The sequence below is a fragment of the Bombina bombina genome, chromosome 2 (assembly GCF_027579735.1).
Source record: "Bombina bombina isolate aBomBom1 chromosome 2, aBomBom1.pri, whole genome shotgun sequence".
Classification (NCBI taxonomy): domain Eukaryota; kingdom Metazoa; phylum Chordata; class Amphibia; order Anura; family Bombinatoridae; genus Bombina; species Bombina bombina.
In genome coordinates this window covers 196099668-196124102 of record NC_069500.1, presented here as the reverse complement: position 1 = coordinate 196124102, position 24435 = coordinate 196099668, and the positions used below count along the sequence as shown (strand labels likewise).

The 24435-nt window shown below is 37.5% G+C and overlaps 1 protein-coding gene across 4 annotated transcripts in view; it reads left to right on the top strand.

Moving 5' to 3' along the window:
- ARHGEF28 (Rho guanine nucleotide exchange factor 28) overlaps nt 1–24435 on the top strand; it is an 813355-nt gene that overhangs the window by 663647 nt on the left and 125273 nt on the right. For all 4 annotated transcript variants that reach the window (XM_053701420.1, XM_053701419.1, XM_053701422.1 and 1 more), the window contains 2 exons: nt 7231–7380; nt 21355–21602. In XM_053701420.1, coding sequence (XP_053557395.1) covers nt 7231–7380; nt 21355–21602 — 398 coding nt within the window. The remainder of the gene's footprint in view (nt 1–7230; nt 7381–21354; nt 21603–24435) is intronic.

Below are 24435 nucleotides of genomic sequence, written 5' to 3'. Positions count from 1 at the left end.
AACAAATTAAAAATAGAAGAGAGTTATTGCCACATGAAGTTTAATATTGTACTGTCATGATGAGAAAAGTGTCCCTCTGGAAGATGAGAACACAAGTCTTTGAAAGTTTTACCCCTCCAAGTAGGCAAAATATAATAACCTTAGTATTTTATTTGCTCATGTTGTTTTGCTGTTATTTAAAGCTTTAGCTTTTTTTAATTTAGTCTTTACTAGCAGTTTATAAAACCATGAGCTTTAGCAATTTAAAGGGGCACTGAACCCAATTTTTTTTCTTTCATGAATCAGATAAAGCATGCAGTTTTAAGCAACTTTCTCTTATCAATTTTTCTTCCTTTCTTCCTTCTCTTGCTTTCTTTATTTGAAAAATAAGGCATCTAAGCTAAGGAGCCAGACAATTTTTGGTTTAGAACCATGGACAGCACTTGCTTATTGGTGCTGTCCAATCAGCAAGGACAACCCAGGTTGTGAATCAAAAACGGGCCAGCTTCTAAACTTACATTCTTACTTTTCAAATAAAGATAACAAGTGAATGAAGAAAAATTGATAATAGGAGTAATTTAGAAAGTTGCTTAAAATTGCATGCGCTATCTGAATCATGAAAGAAAAAAAAAAATTGGGGTCAGTGTCCCTTTAAACCTGATAGTGATTCATAGATATTCTCAAATCTTGTTGAATGACAATATGCATTGGAGCACATCAACAACTGGTCTGATACATTTAAATATTGATTCTTGACCCACTGTAATTATACTACATGTGTACAGTTTGTTAATTAAAGCAATATGACCCCCAATACAAAGCTAGAAACATTTAAATATTTAATCAACATTATTGCATCGTTCCTGTATACATAGCACACAGCTTATTTTCTCCAACATTGGTGTGTCCGGTCCACGGCGTCATCCTTACTTGTGGGATATTCTCTTCCCCAACAGGAAATGGCAAAGAGTCCCAGCAAAGCTGGTCACATGATCCCTCCTAGGCTCCGCCCACCCCGGTCATTCTCTTTGCCGTTGCACAGGCAACATCTCCACGGAGATGGTTAAGAGTTTTTTGGTGTTTAAATGTAGTTTTTATTCTTCTATCAAGTGTTTTTTATTTTAAAATAGTGCTGGTATGTACTATTTACTCTGAAACAGAAAAGGATGAAGATTTCTGTTTGTAAGAGGAAGATGATTTTAGCAGACAGTAACTAAAATCGATTGCTGTTTCCACACAGGACTGTTGAGATGAAGTAACTTCAGTTGGGGGAAACAGTTAGCAGACCTTTCTGCTTAAGGTATGACTAGCCATATTTCTAACAAGACCATGTAATGCTGGAAGGCTGTCATTTCCCCTCATGGGGACCGGTAAGCCATTTTCTTAGTCAAATATAAAAGAATAAAGGGCTTAAAAAAGGGCTTAAAAACTGGTAGACATTTTTATGGGCTAAAACGATTGCTTTATTGGGGCATATTATGCAGATTGTAGCTTATAATTGGCATTATAATCTTGGGGAACGTTTAAAAAATGGCAGGCACTGTGTTGGACACCTTTTTTAGTCTGGGGGCCTTTCTAGTAATAGACTCAGCCTCATTTTCGCGCCATTACTGCGCAGTTGTTTTTGGAGAGCAAGGCATGCAGATGCATGTGTGAGGATCTAAGAATCACTAAAAAAGCTTCTAGAAGGCGTCATTTGGTATCGTATTCCCCTCTGGGCTTGGTTGGGTCTCAGCAAAGCATATAGCTGGGACTGTATAGGGGTTAAATGTGAAAACGGCTCCAGTTCCGTTAATTTAAGGGTTAAAGCTCTGAAATTTGGTGTGCAATACTTTTAATGCTTTAAGACACTGTGGTGAAATTTTGAACAATTCCTTCATACTTTTTCACATATTCAGTAATAAAGTGTTTTCAGTTTGAAATTTAAAGTGACAGTAACGGTTTTATTTTAAATCGTTTTTTGTGCTTTGTTGACAAGTTTAAGCCTGTTTAACATGTCTGTACCATCAGATAAGCTATGTTCTATATGTATGAAAGCCAATGTGTCTCCCCATTTAAATTTATGTGATAATTGTGCCATAGTGTCCAAACAAAGTAAGGACAGTAATGCCTCAGATAATGATATTGCCCAAGATGATTCCTCAAATGAGGGGAGTAAACATGATACTACATCATCCCCTACTGTGTCTACACCAGTTATGCCCACACAGGAGGCCCCTAGTACATCTAGTGCGCCAATACTTATTACCATGCAACAATTAACGGCTGTAATGGATAACTCCATAGCAAATCTTTTATCCAAAATGCCTACTTATCAGAGAAAGCGCGATTGCTCTGTTTTAAACACTGAAGAGCAAGAGGACGCTGATGATAACTGTTCTGACATACCCTCACACCAATCTCAAGGGGCCATGAGGGAGGTTTTGTCTGATGGAGAAATCTCAGATTCAGGAAAAATTTCTCATCAAGCTGAACCTGATGTTGTGACATTTAAATTTAAATTAGAACATCTCCGCGCACTGCTTAAGGAGGTGTTATCTACTCTGGATGATTGTGACAATTTGGTCATTCCAGAGAAATTATGTAAGATGGACAAGTTCCTAGAGGTTCCGGTGCCCCCCGACGCTTTTCCTATACCCAAGCGGGTGGCGGACATAGTAAATAAAGAGTGGGAAAGGCCCGGCATACCTTTTGTTCCCCCCCCTATATTTAAGAAATTATTTCCTATAGTCGACCCCAGAAAGGACTTATGGCAGACAGTCCCCAAGGTCGAGGGGGCGGTTTCTACTCTAAACAAACGCACTACTATTCCTATCGAAGATAGTTGTGCTTTCAAAGATCCTATGGATAAGAAATTAGAGGGTTTGCTTAAAAAGATTTTTGTACAGCAAGGTTACCTTCTACAACCAATTTCATGCATTGTTCCTGTCACTACGGCAGCGTGTTTCTGGTTCGAGGAACTAGAAAAGTCGCTCAGTAAAGAATCTTCGTATGAGGAGGTTATGGACAGAGTTCAAGCACTTAAATTGGCTAACTCTTTTGTTTTAGATGCCGCTTTGCAATTAGCTAGATTAGCGGCGAAAAATTCAGGGTTTGCTATCGTGGCGCGCAGAGCGCTTTGGCTAAAGTCTTGGTCAGCGGATGTGTCTTCCAAGACAAAATTGCTTAACATTCCTTTCAAAGGTAAAACATTATTTGGACCTGATTTGAAAGAGATTATTTCAGACATCACTGGGGGAAAGGGCCACGCCCTCCCACAGGATAGGTCTTTTAAGGCTAAAAATAAGCCTAATTTTCGTCCCTTTCGCAGAAACGGACCAGCCTCTAATTCTGTATCCTCTAAGCAAGAGGGTAATACTTCACAACCCAAACCAGCCTGGAAACCAATGCAAGGCTGGAACAAGGGTAAGCAGGCCAAGAAGCCTACCACTGCTACCAAAACAGCATGAAGGGATAGCCCCCGATCCGGGACCGGATCTAGTGGGGGGCAGACTTTCTCTCTTTGCTCAGGCTTGGGCAAGAGATGTTCAGGATCCTTGGGCGCTAGAAATAGTTTCTCAAGGTTATCTCCTGGAATTCAAGGAACTACCCCCAAGGGGAAGGTTCCACAGGTCTCAATTATCTTCAAACCAAATAAAGAGACAGGCATTCTTACATTGTGTAGAAGACCTGTTAAAGATGGGAGTGATACATCCAGTTCCAATAAGAGAACAAGGAATGGGATTTTATTCCAATCTGTTCATAGTTCCCAAAAAAGAGGGAACATTCAGACCAATTTTGGATCTAAAGATCCTAAACAAATTTCTCAGGGTACCATCGTTCAAAATGGAAACTATTCGAACGATCCTACCTACTATCCAGGAAAATCAATTTATGACTACCGTGGATTTAAAGGATGCGTACCTACATATTCCTATCCACAAGGAACATCATCAGTTCCTAAGGTTCGCTTTTCTGGACAAGCATTACCAGTTTGTGGCACTTCCATTCGGATTAGCCACTGCTCCAAGGATTTTCACAAAGGTACTAGGGTCCCTTCTAGCGGTTCTAAGACCAAGGGGCATTGCAGTAGTACCTTACTTGGACGACATCCTGATTCAAGCGTTGTCCCTGTCAAAAGCAAAGGCTCATACGGACATCGTCCTAGCCTTTCTCAGATCTCACGGATGGAAGGTGAACAAAGAAAAAAGTTCTCTGTCCCCGTCAACAAGAGTTCCCTTCTTGGGAACAATAATAGATTCCTTAGAAATGAGGATTTTTCTGACAGAGGTCAGAAAATCAAAACTTCTAAGCTCTTGTCAAGTACTTCATTCTGTTCCTCGTCCTTCCATAGCGCAGTGCATGGAAGTCATAGGATTGATGGTTGCAACAATGGACATAGTTCCTTTTGCACGAATTCATCTAAGACCATTACAACTGTGCATGCTCAGACAGTGGAATGGGGATTATACAGACTTGTCTCCGACGATTCAAGTAGATCAAAAGACCAGAGATTCACTCCGTTGGTGGCTGACCCTGGACAATCTGTCACAGGGAATGAGCTTCCGCAGACCAGAGTGGGTCATTGTCACGACCGACGCCAGCCTAGTGGGCTGGGACGCGGTCTGGGAATCCCTGAAAGCTCAGGGTCTATGGTCTCGGGAAGAGTCTCTTCTCCCGATAAACATTCTGGAACTGAGAGCGATATTCAATGCTCTCAGAGCTTGGCCTCAACTAGCAAAGGCCAAATTCATAAGGTTTCAGTCAGACAACATGACGACCGTTGCATATATCAATCATCAGGGGGGAACAAGGAGTTCCCTGGCGATGAAAGAAGTGACCAAGATAATTCAATGGGCGGAGGATCACTCCTGCCACTTGTCTGCGATCCACATCCCAGGAGTGGAAAATTGGGAAGCGGATTTTCTGAGTCGTCAGACATTCCATCCGGGGGAGTGGGAACTCCATCCGTAAAAAATCTTTGCCCAAATAACTCAATTATGGGGCATTCCAGACATGGATCTGATGGCGTCTCGTCAGAACTTCAAGGTTCCTTGCTACGGGTCCAGATCCAGGGATCCCAAGGCGACTCTAGTAGATGCACTAGTAGCACCTTGGACCTTCAACCTAGCTTATGTATTCCCACCGTTTCCTCTCATCCCCAGGCTGGTAGCCAGGATCAATCAGGAGAGGGCCTCGGTGATCTTGATAGCTCCTGCGTGGCCACGCAGGACTTGGTATGCAGACCTGGTGAATATGTCATCGGCTCCACCATGGAAGCTACCTTTGAGACAGGACCTTCTTGTTCAGGGTCCATTCGAACATCCGAATCTGGTTTCCCTCCAACTGACGGCTTGGAGATTGAACGCTTGATTTTATCAAAGCGTGGGTTTTCAGATTCTGTAATAGATACTCTGATTCAGGCTAGAAAGCCTGTAACTAGAAAAATTTACCATAAAATATGGAAAAAATATATCTGTTGGTGTGAATCTAAAGGATTCCCATGGAACAAGATAAGAATTCCTAAGATTCTATCCTTTCTACAAGAAGGTTTGGAGAAAGGATTATCTGCAAGTTCTCTAAAGGGACAGATCTCTGCTTTATCTGTTTTACTTCACAAAAGACTGGCAGCCGTGTCAGATGTTCAAGCATTTGTTCAGGCTCTGGTTAGGATCAAGCCTGTTTACAGACCTTTGACTCCTCCCTGGAGTCTAAATCTAGTTCTTTCAGTTCTTCAAGGGGTTCCGTTTGAACCCTTACATTCCGTAAATATTAAGTTACTATCTTGGAAAGTTTTGTTTTTGGTTGCAATTTCTTCTGCTAGAAGAGTTTCAGAGTTATCTGCTCTGCAGTGTTCTCCGCCCTATCTGGTGTTCCATGCAGATAAGGTGGTTTTGCGTACTAAGCCTGGTTTTCTTCCGAAAGTTGTTTCCAACAAAAATATTAACCAGGAGATAGTTGTACCTTCTTAGTGTCCGAATCCAGTTTCAAAGAAGGAACGTTTGTTACACAATTTGGACGTAGTCCGTGCTCTAAAATTCTATTTAGAGGCTACTAAAGATTTCAGACAAACATCTTCCTTGTTTGTTGTTTATTCTGGTAAAAGGAGAGGTCAAAAAGCGACTTCTACCTCTCTTTCCTTTTGGCTTAAAAGCATTATCCGATTGTCTTATGAGACTGCCGGACGGCAGCCTCCTGAAAGAATCACAGCTCACTCCCCTAGGGCTGTGGCTTCCACATGGGCCTTCAAGAACGAGGCTTCTGTTGACCAGATATGTAAGGCAGCGACTTGGTCTTCACTGCACACTTTTGCCAAATTTTACAAATTTGATACTTTTGCTTCTTCGGAGGCTATTTTTGGGAGAAAGGTTTTGCAAGCCGTGGTGCCTTCCATTTAGGTGACCTGATTTGCTCCCTCCCTTCATCCGTGTCCTAAAGCTTTGGTATTGGTTCCCACAAGTAAGGATGACGCCGTGGACCGGACACACCAATGTTGGAGAAAACAGAATTTATGCTTACCTGATAAATTACTTTCTCCAACGGTGTGTCCGGTCCACGGCCCGCCCTGGTTTTTTAATCGGGTCTGATTAATTATTTTCTCTAACTACAGTCACCACGGTATCATATGGTTTCTCCTATATATATTTCCTCCTGTCCGTCGGTCGAATGACTGGGGTGGGCGGAGCCTAGGAGGGATCATGTGACCAGCTTTGCTGGGACTCTTTGCCATTTCCTGTTGGGGAAGAGAATATCCCACAAGTAAGGATGACGCCGTGGACCGGACACACCGTTGGAGAAAGTAATTTATCAGGTAAGCATAAATTCTGTTATTTCTGCTTGCTACAACTGGGTCTTTAGGTAATATTTACCATTCTTGGGACTAATTAATGCACTTTATAGTGCACACGTTTAGTTGGAGTTTTAAAACCCCCAAAGTATGTATTTTACAGTTATATGCATGTTAATAACAATAATGTAGTGTAAAATATAAAATTATGACTGCATTTCCATGCTTAGAGGTTTATTAAAATAGGTACTGCTGAGTATCTTAGTTGTGCTTTTATCTGATGCACAGTTCTATGTAACACAAATCTGTGACAGCAAAGAGATCTAGCCTATTCATTCAAATTGTTCATGCTGGTGTATATGGAATTCCATCAGTTTAATCAATTATTAGTATGTTCTACAGATTTATATTTTGGTTAGGATGTGATCTACATCCTTACAGAAGAGCAATATTTTAATGACTGTACTTATTGTCTCTAATTGTAGATGTTGTAGATTCACCTTTATGGAGTGACTGGAGTGATTTCAGTAATGACACATTAGAGTTTGAGGCTGAGTCATGGAGTCTTGTCGTGGATTCGTCATTCTGCAATAAGCAAGAAAAAGGTGTCATCAAGAGGCAAGATGTTATTTTTGGTAAGTAGTTTTGAAAGATTTGTGCAGAGTTAGGGTGGTACTATAGAAAGATCATTTATTTATGGTAAATGTTTCAGATCATTATAAAGGATGTCTGTTTTGTTACAGAACACCCAGGGAAATATGCCAACTACATCTTTGTATTTGAGAAATCTAGTTATGTAAAGAGAATTGCAGCAGCAAAATGACAAGTATTATAGGCCCTTTTAAAAATGTTAATTGTTTTGTTCTACAATAAGTAAAGGCACATTTATTGATGGGTATATATACAAATGGTGGGCATATTAGTTTGTTCTAAATGAAAATTAAATGTTATAAAAAAAAATAAAAAAAAGGCTAAAGCAGCCAATTTTAACACAGTTTGCTCTGCAATGCACCTTGCAATAGTATATTATAGCCACAGCATCCTTCTGACTTCTGTGTCCCTTTAAATAGACTGTGGTGGCAACCATTCTGTCCAACGAGGGACCTTAGCATTGAGAGAGAGAGAGAGTTGCAGTGTGTGCATGTAAATACAGAACTATATTGTGCATGCAATTTTAAGCAACTTTCTAATTTACTCCTATTATCAATTTTTCTTCATTCTCTTGCTATATTTATTTAAAAAGCCGAAATATAAAGCTTAGTTGCCGGCCTATTTTTGGTTCAGAACCTTAGGTTATGCTTGCTTATTGGTGACTAAATGTATCCACCAATAAGCAAGCACTATCCAGGGTGCTGAACCTAAAATGGGCCGGCTCCTAAGCTTTACATTAATGCTTTTTAAATAAAGATAGCAAGACAACGAAGTAAAAATTGATGATAGGAGTAAATTAGAAAGTTGCTAAAAAATTGCATGCTCTATCTGAATCATGGAAGAACACATTTGGGTTCTTATGTTATAAAGAGTGATGGTATGATGAGTGAACCCTTTTTTAACCTACAGAAAGACCTATGTTCTTCAAAATTGTGCACAGTATATCTATTAACATGTATATTCAAGGTGTAACATGAGTGTATATAGCAGTGTTCTCCCCAGGACCTTTTTAGCGGAAGCACCACCCGGCTGATTTTACTGACCACCTGGCTAAAAGTTTAGCCAATATTAAGTTAAAATGAGCTAATATTAAAAATGTACTATTTTTATTGCACATATTATCATCAAATATTTGTGTTAAATTATGCAATTAATTTGTGCTTTGGATAGAAGAAAATGTTACACTGCTACACTGACGCCACCCGGCTACTAAACACTGTATAGTATTAGCTGAATGCGCACTATTCTTTACTGATGATTGGAGACTAAATTTAACTCAGCTGTACTATGAAAGATGAAGGTTTGTTATTATATAAAAGTCTTTGTTTTATTTGACATACAGCTTAATATGAATAACTAAAAAAAGGATTTTAGAGTTAGACTCATAGTTGCATAAGGCGGTATGTAATGTTCCATTTGATCTCTGCACTTTAAAAGCTCAAAATAAATGTTTGGCTGCTTATCCCAACTCATTTTTTTCCTGGAACAGGCACATTTTATAAGAACTTTTCTGAGATTTCAATGGTTACATGAACTTCTCATTTTTCCACCCTGACTGAAGAGAATAAACAGACACAAACCTGAGACATTTTCATGCATTTCACCAGTGAAGTTTACAATTCTGTGTCAAGTTATTTTTTTTCCGTGGACTGAATATAAATACATGATTATTAATTTTCAGCGCTTTTCCTTTGAATAATACCAAAGACCAGAATGGGAAGCCTTAATGGAAATCATATGTTAGAGGTCACACATAATTCAGTGCTGGGATATTTCTGTTACTTCCATGCCTCTTATTCTTAAAGTGGCAGTTTTAAAGGTCATTTGCATGAGTCAGAAAAGGCAAGTAAAAATGTTAAATATTGAGCTTGAAGATGACACAATAAAGGGACTCTGAGTCAAAATTAAAGTTTCATGATTCAGAGTGTGCAATTAGAAGAAGAAAAATCCAATTTACTTATGTTGTAAAATGTACCTACTGGTATCCATAGTTGAACTTCTTCCAAGACAAAATACCTATGCAATTCTTGAGCACGATATGGCAGTGGTATCTGCAACAATGTATAACATTGTTACAAACATATAGCTGCCATATAGAGCTTGACACATGTATACCTTTGAGCCTACCTAGGTATGCTCTTAGAAAGGAGCACAATTTCAACAAAGGTTACCAAGTAAAATGATAAATGAAGTATTTTTTTAATTGCACACCCTTTATGGATTATGAAAAGTTTCATTCTGACTTTAATTTTCCTTTTATTAAACATATTTACCATTGATTTATAAGGATCACAGAACAAAGTAATGTCTGTGGAAATTGTGTAAATATTCTAATGTTTATGGGAAAGATTACAAGTGGCACGCTAATTGCGTGCACAAGAACTTGTGCTCATTTTACAAGTTGAAAGTAAATGCAACCGCACGAGTGCAAAATAAATTTGCACTCTTCAGGTTAGCGTGGCTGACGTCCTTGAGTAAAGGGTTAGGGCTAAATTAAAAGTTGCACCAAATGCAACATAAATACATTAAAGTAAAGTGTTACACTCATATATGCACAGTCTAATAAAATTATTTATATAAAAAAGTTACAAGGGTTAAAAGGTATATTATTGGACTATAATGTATATATACATACATGTCTGTGTATGTATGTATATATACATATGTATATATGTGTATACATGTATATACATACATATTTTCATATATAAACACATATATACAGTACATATGTATATATACTTTGGACCTTATCCACTCAAATACCTAAAAACATGAAAATGTTTTAATACATTTTAAAATGTAATAATGTGTTTTACTGTATATGTACTGCAAATAATTTACATTCCAATGTTGTTTACATAGGGGAAAATTCTATGATTTTTTAAATAGATATTCCTATACATATCTGTATATACCTATACCTGTGTATATATTTTATATATATAATACAAAAAAACACATCAGATATACAGTATATAGAAATATCTATTTAAAAAGAAAAAATAATATTTTCTTCTATGTGAAGAACATGTAAAATATTCATAACTACCTTCTGGTTAGCGCAAGTGGTCTTATGCGTGTCGGGTTAACACCCGAGCAATAAGTGTTAGTTTTGGTTTTTTTTAGTTTGCGTGCTCTGTTAAAGTCTATAAGTTGTAGTTAACACAGTCGCGATATTCTGAAGTCCTGATGTTAGCTCGCTTTAACTTTAATCTTGTTTTGCGCATGGTTACCTGCGTGCGTTGTTTACTTCTCACAGTATTTGCTTACAAGCGAAAGTGCTAAATACCAAAATAGCGTGCCATTTGTAACCTGGTCCTATGTTTGTTTGCAGCAGTGATTAAACCCTTGATTACCCAGATCTGCACTGAACTGACCATTAGATTTAAAGTTTGAGATTTAAAGGTCCAGGTCAGCTGTTATCAATAAAGAAAGAAAAGAGCATTGAGTCTAGTTGTTTACAGACTTTACCAGGCCATTTTTATAGGCATTATGCCACCCTGGTACCCAGGATTTGTCAAACTTAATATTGGTGCGCACATAAGCAAACTAGATCAGTGTCTTATGATGCAAAAAATACCTGTTCACTCTACGTAATTTCTTTTCTAAGATATGGTGAGTCCACAACGTCATCATTTACTGTTGGGAATATCACTCCTGGCCAGCAGGAGGTGGCAAAGGGCACCACAGCCAAGCTGATAAGTATCACTTCCCTTCCCACAAACCCCATTCATTCTCTTTGCCTTGGTGCATGGAGGAGGTGAAGTTTTGGTGAAAATTGGATTTCTTTCGCTACAAGCGAGATTTTTACTATTATTGAAAGCCAGAGTAGGTTTACTCTGTTCTTTTCATTTTCAAGGATTGGGTCTAGCCATACTCCACGTTAATCTCTTCAGTAGGGTAGTGGTGGCTTTAAAGCAGTTAGGAACTTGTAAGGTGGGCCTTGCTGTGTTTTCCTAACCTTTTGCTGCCCTAGTATAGAAAGCCAGAGTAGGTTTACTCTATTCTTTCTTTTTTCTACAGGTCTCTGTAAGGAGTATGTGTCCTCTCATACCGTGTGAGCTGTCCTCCTGCCGGACGGCTAGATACAGGTAAGTGCCTTTTTGTCTTCTAGGTTAGGAGATGGGCACTTAAGAAATAAGACAAATACGCAAGAGGAAAATTTAGAAATTCAGATAGTAAGGTTTCTGTTCCATTTCCTACTTCTCAGGCTGCCCTTCCTCATGAGTCTGATGAGGAGCATGCGTCTGTAGTTTTCTGAGAGTGGAATCTCAGATTCGGACAGTATAATTCCTTTATCTGATACTGAAGAAGTTCTCTTCAGTTTTTTAAGCCTGAACACCTTTGTGTACTGTTATAGGGGGTATTGGCTTCTTTGGACAACTCTGACATTTTTGTCCCTGTCAACCTTAAGAGATGGAGTAAAATTTTTAAACTCTATGAGATTCCTTCTTTTGTGAAAGTTTCCTGTTCCAGGTCGTGCAAGGTGATTATTCCACAGGAATGGGAAATGCCAGGGTGCTTTTTTCCCCGTCTCATATCTTTTAATACGATGTTTCCTGTTGCTGACTCCATTAAAGATTCATGGCATACGGTGCCTACGGTAGAAGAGGTTTCTTCTACGCTGGCTAAGAGATATATGATCCTTGTTGAGAAGAGCTGTTATTTTATGGATCCCTTAGACAAGTAGCTGGTTGTTTACTTGTTAAGATGTTTGTTCAAATCAAGACGCCTTGTATGAATAAATTAGGAAGTCTCCTTTGGAGGAGATACTAAACAGGATTAAGGTTTTCAAACTAACCAATCCCTTTATTGCTCCCATGCAAGGTTTTAGTCTGGGAGTCAAGATATCTGTAACCATAGGGTGTTGTGGCTGATATAGTTTCTGATATTTTGGGTGGAAAAGAGTCTTTTCTACCACTAGTGTAGAAGAACAGACCTTTAGGACGTCAGTTTGGGATATGAGATGTCTCAGCTGGGCTGTGGACATAGTATCTCAGGGCTGCAATATTGTCTGTTATTTTTCCCTCTCAGGGGAAGATTCCTCCTCTCATGTTTGTAAACAAACAAAAAACCAATGGCACTCCTGGTTCTATGTATAGTTTATTTTAAGAGCTCTCAAATAACTTTAATAGTTAATTAATTGTAAATATAAAACTTTGTTAATACAAAGTAAAAAAGTAGATGGTGCTGTGTATTATTTAAACTTGGAAACAGACTGATGGTGGGTTAAGGGAACCCCACCAAAAAAGAATACACTTATAGCACTCGAAAGCTATCTGTACGTATATAACAGCAAATCAGTTATGGAATAAATATCAGTTGTTCACGATATTTGGTTGGTAATAAATATTAGTTATTCATAATATTTAATTGGTAGTATTGGAAGGGGAAGAAAAAATGGGGAGATAGTTAAAATATAACTTTTATTCAAAATTCCAATTAAAAATAGGGGAAACAAAAGATTAAAAACACACACAATATATAGTAACTAATATATTGGAGATAAGTCCTTGTGTATCTCTCTATATAAGGTGAACTGGAAATCCTAATACGTATCCTAACAAAAGATATGATCGTATTCTGAGGTTGAATTGCCTCTTAGCTTATAATAATGGAGTACGTATTGGAAGGTTCAAGGGAAATCGATTCCGGTCCCGATAGCAGTTATAACTTGTGTAATAAGATGCTATTGTGATAGGTATGGTTGCCTTATTTCTCCAACCTAATTAAGATAGTAAAAATATTCAGTTTATTGTGTATCCCAACCTAAATGGTCTCAGAGTCTGAGTGTAATAGGAATTTATATAATTACGTGATCGCAACCGCGATTTAAATATTGTGACTAAATTAAGATAGTAACATAATTCAGAAATATATGTATTATATCTCAACATATATGGTTATATCTCCATTAAATTGTATCCTCAGTAGAGAGCAACATCAACAGCTTAATTTATAGTTTTCTATATATAGGGTGGCACATGTAGCAGTTTAGAGATTTTTGCTAAATAATGGTGGTAGTGTTTTAGTTATTTCTTGAAATAACAACTTCACTGATAAAGTAGTGGACTTATGCATGCAAAATATATTTGAGTGTAATTTTTAAAGACACTTGTAAAATTGCAATTTGAACTTGCAGTTGTGTCTTTATAATCCACTTGTAAGAGTTTGAATAATTCATACATAAGTGTTGCAGTTATTGTTAAATGACACCAGTCTTACAACTATTTATTGAATAATAGCAACTATGTTGTAACTATTGAAATGGTTATGACTGTTATATTCGTATTGAGTCTTGAGACACCAATATACAAGCTGTATTTAACAGCAGCTTATCATACCTCATGTTAAAAAACTTATGTTAAAGCTGCAGTAAAACAGCCCTTTAAATTATGTTAGAATCTAAATCTACACCTTTCCCACAGAGATGCTGCAATTGTATTTGTGAAGTAAAAATATCTGAGTTGCAGCAGTGTGATTATTGCTCAATATGCAGATTCAATTGGTAATGATATGTTGGTTTTAAAATGTACCAAATACCTATGTTGGGGCTGCAACCAAAGCTGTAGTTGGTTTACTGACCACAAAATATGAATATGTGAATATAGCGTTCATTATCAGTGATTGAAACTTGTTTTAATTGTAAATTATACTAGGGTGTACTTTCAAATGGATAGTCACCGGAGCTGCAGTAAATTCACTGCTAACAGAGTACACTAAATTTACTTATAATATAATCTTAAATGTGCTGACGTGTATTGTTAAATAGATAGCCGCAGGACCTGCAGTGAGTTCACTGCCAACATAGTATATTGAAATAAAATGTAGCGTTTTTGAGAAGTATATAATAAACTTAGGTTGCAGCGAGGTGAATTATATAGTAAATTTAAGTTGTAAGCTGCAGTGAGTTAACTGCCAACATAGCACAGTACAATATAACGTTTCTGAGGTTTATATAGTAAACTTGAGTTGTAGTGGAATCTACATCATAATGGTATTGATATGTGCGGTTTAAAGTATAGCCGCCGGAGCTGCTGTTGGTTCACAGCCAACAAAATGCGGAAAAATTAATATATCGTCCCTGTAAGTTGTATAATAGATTAGGTTGAGACACAATCTACATCTTAATTGTGCTGAAGTAAACTACAAATGAGTGACCACCTTTGTTACATATCATTTTCACTAATCGTTCAGTGACTAATACTGGAAGATCAAATTCCCATTAAACCAAAATTGTTTGAATATCGAGTATTCTAGATAAGCAGTTTGACATAGATATTGTTAAATTACTATTCGGTCTGTTAGTCTATATTTGCGGCACATTAAAATAGGAGTTCCCCTCAACTCCTAGGTCCCTAACATGTTTCGCCGTCTAACAAGGCTTTTTCAAAGGGTTTCGCTAGTATGGTCACAACGGTCTTTATTTATAGCGTCTCCTAGCGTGGCTCCACCCCTTCAATACGCGTTCATTAATCGGCGTATGAAAATGGGATTCTGGGTATTGTAGGCCGATGTCATCATGCTGCAATACTATGATGACTAGGTAGATTGGATCAGGTTCTCTCTGTATATGTGAAAGAATTATATGAACAAAAGTTGTTTAATATCATGTCAGTTGTATCACACACAATAGTATAAGTTATCGTGCCTGTTATTTATTTCACGCAAAATAAGATACCTATACATTGTAGCTAAAAGTTTTTATGGAAAAAAAATATTTAATATCAAATCAGTTAATTGTGTCATACAGAATAGTGTTGGTTATTGTTCCAGATATTTATTTCACATAAAATAATATGGATTATCAAAAGTAATTAGACATTGTAACTGATTCCCTTAACCCACCATCAGTCTGTCTGCTCTCATGTTTACCTGCAGTGCAGATAAAAAAAGAGAGAGGCATTCTTGTATTGTGTTCAGGCTCTTCCCTTCCTGGGAGTAATTGTTCAGGTTCCAGTAAAGGAACAGGTTTCGTGGTTCCAAATTAAGAGGGGATATTTTGACCAATCTAGACTTTACTTGTCTCAAATAACTACTATCCTTCTAAATGGAAATCTTTTGTTCCATTCTTCCTTTGTTACAATGGTCAGTTCATGGTGACCATAGACCTGAAGGATGTGTATTTTCATGTTCCCATTCATAGGGATCATAACAAGTTCCTGTGATTGGGCTTTCTAGTCAAACACTTTCAGTTTGTGGTTCTTCCATTTGGCCTTGCCATGGCTCCCAGAATTTTCTCAAATGTTCTGGGGGGCTCTCTTGGCAATGATCAGGTCTCGGGAAATTGCTGTAGCGCCTTACCTGGACGATATATTGGTTCAGGCGTCATCTTTTCAACAAGCAAACTCTCATGCAGAGATCTTGTCTTTACTATGTTCCCATGGATGGAAAGGGAATCTGGAAAAGAGTTCCCTTGTTCCAGCTACAAGGGTGTTTTTTTGTTTTTTATTTTTAGGGAACATTATAGTTTCCCTATCTATGGTAATATTTCTGACAGAGGTCAGAAAATCAAAGATTCTTTCCTCTTGCCTCTCTGTGCATTCTACTGTCCGCCATCAGTGGCTCAATTTATGGAGGTAATTGGACTGATGGTCGCTTCCATGGACATCATTCCCTTTGCTTAATTCCATTTGAGATTTCTGCAGTTATGCATGCTCAGTCTATGAAATGGAGATCATTTGGATCTCTTTCAGGGGATAGATCTAGATCAGTTGACAAGAGACTCTCTGCCGTGGTGGTTTTCTCAGGAGCATCTGTCTCAGGGCACATGCTTCCGGAGGCCTCCTGGGTGATTGTGACCATGGACGCCAGCCTGTTGGGCTGCGGAACAGTCTGGGTCTTGTTAAAGGTGTTAGGACTGTGGACTCAGGAGGAGTCTGCTCTCCCCATAAACATCTTGGAGTTGAGAGTGATTTACAATGCGCTGATGGCTTGGCCTCATAGAAAACAGGAAAAAGACAAGAGTGTAAACTCGATTCAAGGGAGTTTTATTACAATCAAATGTAAAACAAAGCGCAAGGTAGAAAATGCACTTACAAGATGCACATAATTAAAATGCACATAAAAAATAGCAGACGAACAGGAACAGTAGTGTAAACCGGATATATTCACCACATCCCACCAGGTAAGGTCCGTAACCCACAGATACACCTTCTGGCCTGTAAAGACTGAATTATGCTAAATGTCTCAGATGCACACAAACATGTGTGAGAACCTCAACACTTTTTCCCCCGTCCAACGAACGGGCTTTCTCAAGAGGACAAATTGATAATGCCTAAACCTATTCCCTAGGCCTTATATAGAGGTACTAATAATCACTCAAGGATGCAGGTGTTTTTGTCTACAGACACACCTACTATACTCTGTCATAGTTCTAAAAGGGAAGAATAAACCTTTTGTATAGTGTTTGATTATATAGAGCACAATGATCTGGGAAGAGGGACTGTTTAAAAATATTTTACAAATAACAATAAAAAATATACAATTCCCCCTGACAACATATACAACTAGATAAGGGTCATTATAAAAATATATTCCAATACATATACTGCCATCAATAAATAACTAAAACATACACATAAATCCTAACATTATTAAAAGAGACTCACCTATAAAAGAGACAATACATGCATATATTGTTATTAGAACTAGCTAAAACATTAAAATAAATTTAATATATTTGATCCTAAAAAGACCCTACATGTGTGCCGCCACATCAATATCAATATTGAGCCCTAGAGGAGTCAGAGATTTAATTTTGTAAATCCATAATGTTTCTAACTTGCATAGTTTTAAAAGTCTATCGTGTTCCTTCGGGGGTACCCAATCAATAACTTGAATTTTTAAACTACTAGGATCACAATTGTGGACTTCCATAAAATGCCTAGGTACACTATGCTTATTGATCCTTTCTTTAATATTGTAAATATGTTCATATAATCTTCTTTTTATTTTCTTTTGGTGCGGCCCACATAGAATAGGCCACACCCACACTCTAAAAGGTACACTACAAAAGTTGAATTGCAATTGCTTCTAATTTTGATCTCAAATTCCTTAGATTTATCAGAGTTATAAAATTTAGTTACTTTATTTATGTGTTTACACATCAAGCATTTTAATTTCCCACATTTGGACGTGCTTTTATTACATGTTAGCCAGTTTTGTGCTTGTAAGTTATTGTTTTTATAGTCACCTTTACTCTTTAGTTTACTTGGGGCCAGGATATTTTTAAGGTTTTTCCCTTTTTTAAAAGTGACTATAGGGTTTTTCACTATATGACTACCTAATACAGTATCTGCTTTAAGAATGGACCAATGTTTTTTTTTTAGAATATTTTTGATCTTATTTGAACCTTCATTGTAGGTTGAGATAAACCTGATAGGAGCCTCCTCTGTTAAATTGATTTTTTTTAAAAAGCTGGCTTTGTAATGATAAAATCCTCCCTATTCCTTTCAAGAGCCTTCATTTTAGAATCTTCTATCAATTTTTGGTCATAACCCTTCCTTAAAAGCTTTCTTTCTAAGTGTTCGGCTTCTTTATGGAAATTATCAATATGAGTGCAATTTCTTCTCATTCTCACAAATTGGCTATACGTAATATTATGTATCCAGCTTTTTTTGTGTGCACTTTTATAGTCAATAAAACTGTTTCGCTCAGTAGGTTTTCTATAGTTAGAAACAGCAATTGTATTATTAATATCTGTGTAGATGATTAGATCCAAGAATTCAATAGAAGTCTTGGAGTGTTTACCCGTGAATTTTAAATTAAGATCATTTTGATTTAAATACCCTTAAAAATCCACAATCTCTCTGATTTGTTACCCCTCCACAAAATAATGATGTCATCGATATAACAATGGTATTTGACTATATTATGTTCATACTTATTGCCATTCCATATATATAGATTTTCAAAATGGTTCATAAATAAATTTGCATACGAGGGTGCAAATGTAGTCCCCATTGCTGTCCCCTGGGTTTGTAAGTAAAAGGCACCCTCAAACAAGAAATAATTGTGAGTCAGTATGAACATAATACAGTCAATAAGAAATTGGGCCTGGATACCGGGGAAATTACATCTATTGAGTTCTGCTTCTATAGCACCTACACCTGCATCATGAGGTATGCAGGTGTATAGGGCAGAAACATCACAGGTAATCATCCACATATTGTTCTCTCATATAATTCACTCAAAAAGCTTGATAACCTCTTTGGTATCTTTCAAAAAAGCCTGTGTTTGACTGACTATCGGTTGTAGATAGAAGTCTACATACTTGGATAGGTTGTCACAAAGAGAGCCAATGCCGGAGACTATCGGTCTCCCCGGCGGATTGGCTGCATCTTTGTGCACCTTGGGCAAATGATAAAATAGGGGAATGTTGGGGTGAGTATTAGATACAAATCTATATTCATTGATATTAAGAATCCCTGCGTTTTTTGCTTCCATTAGTATTTTTTCTAAATCTTTGTTGAACTTAATAGTAGGGTCTAATGGAAGAATTCTATAAGTTTTAGTGTCATTAAGAAGTTTATTAGCCTCTTCAAGGTAATGATCTCTTTTCTGGATCACTATCCCTCCGCCCTTATCAGCAGAGCGGATTACAATATCTTTATTTTTACTTAGTTTATGGAGGACTTTTCTTTCTAGTATACTCAAGTTGTCATTATGTTTGTTCAGAATTTTATCATTATCTTTGAATGCAGTTTCGATATCATCTAATACCAATTTCCTAAAAATGGGAATTTGATCACCCTGGGATACTACCGGGTAAAATGTAGTTTTCCCTTTGAATTGAGAATGTAAAATTTTAGGAACCGGATCATGTATTGACAAATTGCATAGTTCCTCTAATTCAATGTTATTTGAACTCTCAATGCCTGGCTCATTCGAAGACTCTCTTATTCTCCCCTCTCCTTCCAGATTTTGTAAAACCCTAAATCTGACGCTTCTATATATTCCACCCTCTTTTTTGGCCTATTAAGAGGATTTTTAAAAAAATGTCTTTTTTAGTAAGTTTTCTTATATATTTATGGACGTCCACAAATGTCTCAAATCTATTGGGTATGGACCCTCAAATGGGGGGTGCTGGAGTTAGATCTGATGGCGTCTCGGCAGAACGCCAAATTTCCAAGGTACGTTTCAAGGTCAAGAGATTCGCAGGTCGCCCTGATAGAGCTCTGGCGGGTTCCTTGGGATTTTTTGTCTGGTTTGCCTGTTTTCTCCATTTGCTCTCCTTCCATGAGTCATTGCTCGTATAAATCAGAAGAGAGCTTCGGTAATTTTAATAGCCCCTGCTGGCCTTGCAGGACTTGGTATGCCGACCTAGATTGAACGCTTAGTTCCGTCTAAGCATGGTTTTTCTGAGTCGGTCATTGAGACCATGATTCAGGTTTGTAAGCCTGTTACTAGGAAGTTTTACCTTAAGGTATGTCGTAAATACCTTTATTGGAGTAGGGCCAGGATTCCTAGGATTTTGTCTTTGCTCCGGGAAGGTCTAGAGGAAGGGTTTTCAGTCAATACTCTGAAAGATTCTGCTTATCTATTCTGTTACATAAGCGTCTGGCGGATGTTCCATATGTTCAGTCTTTTTGTCAGGCCCTGGTCAGTATCAGGTCTGTGTTTGTCTGTTGCTCCTCCTTGGAGCCTTAACCTTGTTCTTAAGGTGTTGCAGGAGGCTCCGTTTCAGCCTTTGCATTCCATAGATATTAAATTATTATCTTGGAAGGGTTTGTTTATTTTTTCTTTCTCTTCTGCTCGGAGAGTTTTGGAACTCTCGGCCTCACAGTGTGATTCTCCTTATCTTATCTTCATGCTGATAAGGCAGTTCTTCGTACAAAGTTGGGTTTTCTTCCTAAAGTGGTTTCTGATATAAATATTAGAAATATTAATCAGGAAATTGTTGTTCCTTTTCTATGTCCTAATCCTTCTTCTCATAAGGAACGTTTGTTGCACAACCTGAATGTTGTGCATGCTCTAAAATTCTACCTACAGGCAACTAAGGATTTTTGCCAGTCCTCTGCCCTATTAGTTTGTTTCTCTGGAAAGCGTAAAGGTCAGAAAGCTACTACAACTTCTCTTTCTCTCTGGTTGAGAAGTATAATTCATTTTGCTTATGAGACTGCTGGTCAGCAGCCTCTTGAGAGGATCACAGCTCATTCCATGAGGGCTGTTTCCTCTTCTTGGGCTTTCAAAAAATGAAGCTTCTGTGAAACAGATTTGCAAGCCTGCAACTTGGTCTTCTCTGTATACTTTTTCCAAGTTTTCAAATTTGATACTTTTGCCTCGGCTGAGGTTTCTTTTAGGAGAAAGGTTCTTCAAGCAGTGGTGCCTTCTGTTTAGGTCTGCCTGTCTTCTTGTTCTTCCCTAGTCATCTGTGTCCTCTAGCTTGGGTATTAGTTCCCAACAGTAAATGATGACGTCTTGGACTCTTAGGAAAGAAAACAAAATTTATGCTTACCTGATAAATGTATTTCTTTCCGGATATAGTGAGTCCATGACCCCGCCCTTTATTTCAAGTCCGTTTAATTTTGACTAAACCTCAGGCGACTCTACACCTTTGTGTTGTTCCTTTTTTCCATTTCCCTTTGGTCGAATGACTGGGGTTTGTGGGAAGGGGAGTGATACTCAACAGCTTGGCTGTGGGGCTCTTTGCCTCCTCCTGCTGGCCAGGAGTGATATTTCCAATAGTAAATGATGACGTCGTGGACTCACCATATCCGTAAATAAATAAATTTATCAGGTAAGTATACATTTTGGGGGTTTTTTCATGCAAAAATAAAAATAAATTTAAAAAATCAATATGTTTATTCGCTGTTTTTTCATAAGGGTGGCATAAGTTTGGAGTACAGTGTCAGTTTAATATTCTGCATTTCAAATAAATAGATCTAAATTCAGCTGTGGTTCATGTGCAAATAACTGCTGAAATGATTTCACTACCTGCTGTTACCTTTCAGAACTGATCCAAACTGAACTGCATCATATCCAGACCCTGCTCATTATGTCTGAGATATTCAGGAAAGGGATGAAGGAAGAACTTCAGCTGGACCACAGCACTGTAGACAAGATCTTCCCTTGTCTGGACGAGCTCTTAGAGATACACAGGCCGTTCTTCTACAGCATGAAGGAGAGGAAGCAGGAATCCATTGAGGGCAATGAAAGGAATTTCATAATCAACCGAATTGGAGATATTTTAGTTCAGCAGGTACTGATTACTTCTCTGTCCCAAATGTATCTTTTATATATTAAACACGCCCCCCCCCATATATATAGCTCCTGTCATTGCTGCCTATATTTTACATTAGAAACATAGGTTGTGACAGCAGAAAACATTAAGCAATGTTACAGCCTGCCTCTCCAAAGCCCCACCCTTAAAGGGACAGTATACATCAATTTTCATATAACATCTAATAGACACTACTATGAAGAAGAATTTGCACAGATACTGATATAAAAATCCAATATAAAACCTTTTAAAAACTTACTTAGAAGCTCCCAGTTTAGCATTGTTAATGAGGTAGTCTAGGACACCCACTGAAAGGGGCTGGGTAAACAAAAAGAGCAGACTCTCCCCACCTCCACCTTTCCCTGCATATGAAAAGACAGATAACAGGAGCCAGCAGGAGTCTGTAAACGCATGTATACATCTGTCAATGTGGGGCTTGGTTAGGAGTCTGAAAATCAGCACAATGTTATTAAAAAATAAGCAAAACCTATAAATTTTTATAAAAATGCTACCAAATGAGCTATACAAATGGATAATCTACAAAACATTTATGCAAAGAAAAATCTAGTGTACAATGTCCCTTTAAAGGGACAATGTAATGTAATATTAGTTTCCCCTTTATGTATTTCTAATGACTTGCTATACCAGCATGAAATGTATTGGAACTTGCTCATTTAGGTTTGTTTTTAAATATGAAGAAGCTCTTTGTTAGTTGAAACTGCAACCTATTCAAATGGGATGTGGTTGTGGGGAGAGTAGACAGCCTTATCTTTTTTTTCTCTTTATACACAGTGGCCGTCTTTTCTTATCACTGTCTGATTACACAAAAGAAAGTGCAGTTGAAAACGAACATGCTACCGGTTGTGCTCCACTAGTAATATAGCCCATTATGTAGTAAAAACTAAGCACTGCATTTCAAAATATCTGATTAAAAGTATATGTTCAATAAGCAATTTAAAACTGTCAATTTGCCGGTTAGAATCTTTCCCCTTTTTTTTCCAACGTTGGCCCCTTAAGAAAATGTAGCATGTAGCAGGGCCATACAGGACATTCTAATGCAAATATTTAAGGGGTTTGATCACGAATGTTTAGAAAATGTATCTAATGATTTTCTACAAAAGTCAACAAAAAGCCTATGGGGATTTTAGATACGTTTTTCTAAAGGAAATGGATTGCAATCGACCCCTAAATACTCTAATGTGTTAGAGGGTGCAAATGTTGTACTAGTTTCCCTTGTTTACTAAGGACTTGACCCCATCATTGGTGATTGGTAGCTACACACATCAGCCACCCCTAATTGGCTTACCAGCCATGTACTTTGTAGTGGTGCCTGAAAGAAAGATCTTTAAACCAAATTATTCCACCATATTTAGACATCTTCCACTAATAAAACAAAGAATAGCATGACAATATTCTACAAACACACCTATATATATATATATAATCAACACCATTCAGTTCAGCCCTCCAAGTCGACAAAAGCCTGGGTGCAAAGATACAGGTGCATATACAAACAAGAGATGCACTCACAGGACTTTTTCAAAAACCAAATTTAATGTAATGTTTTCGGGGTTGTGAACCCCGAAAACGTTACATTAAATTTTGTTTTTGAAAAAGTCATGTGAGTGCATCTCTGTTTGTTTGTATGTATGTATATATATATAGTCCAAACATAAATTAAAGCACTCTGTGGTCTTCAGGCAACAAAGCAGCAAACTTCGTTTCGGGGCAAACACTCCCCTTCCTCTGACCTATACATATATATATATATATATATATATACACGCGCGCGCACACACACACACGTATATAGATATATAGATAGATGTAGATATATATTATATATATACATACACACAAACTGCCGTTCTGCAAAGCCATAAAAATAAATGTAAACTTTCTAATTCTTATATCTTTTTTTTTTGTTTCACGCCAAAAGACACAAACCAGTCATTTACCACGTATAATTAACTGCATTTAAAAATAATTAACTAAAATGTAAAATGAGGGTTTGAAGTTTTTTTAATTGTCCCCCTTTACACACTTTTACTTTGGAGTCTGGGCAAATGGGGAATATTTGGCGTTATACTTTTATTATGGCAGGCAGGAACATATATGTTTTTTAGGTGTGTGCTAAATGGTGTCATGTCATATTCACCTTAAATTCAGCAACTTGAATGGAATTTGGTGACCAATATCTTTGCTTTCAACCTCTTTGTGGCTACATGTATTTGTGCTTGTATCTGCCATTTTTTAGGAGCTTGTCGTCTCTTGGCAGTGTTTGTTCTGCTGTAAATTTTGAATTTAGTAGTCGGGCAAGGACCTATTCCAACATAATGCAGCATTTTATTTAAATCGTGAGTAGCATGCCTATTTTTATTTTAGTGGCCTGAATCTTATTATTATATTAATATTATCTTGTCAGACTGACTAGCATCTGTCTCATCCAGCTTTTTTAATGTATAAACTGTACTACACTGTAGACATGCAGAAAGCTTCATTTTTGCTGCTAAAATTAAATTTTTCTTTCTAATTGGAAAGAGTCCACAGCTGCATTCATTACTTTTGGGAAAATAAGAACCTGGCCACAAGGAGGAGGCAAAGACACCCCAGCCAAAGGCTTAAATATTCCTCCCACTTCCCTCATCCCCCAGTCATTCTTTCGCCTTTCGTCCCAGGAGGTTGACAGAGACGTGTCAGAATTTGTTTTGTCTATTATGGAGGGTTCTACTCTTCACAATGGGACAGGAGTTTTAAGTAGCCCTATAAGCTTCTCAATGAGGGCCTGGGTGAAAGTTAGAGTCCAGAGATG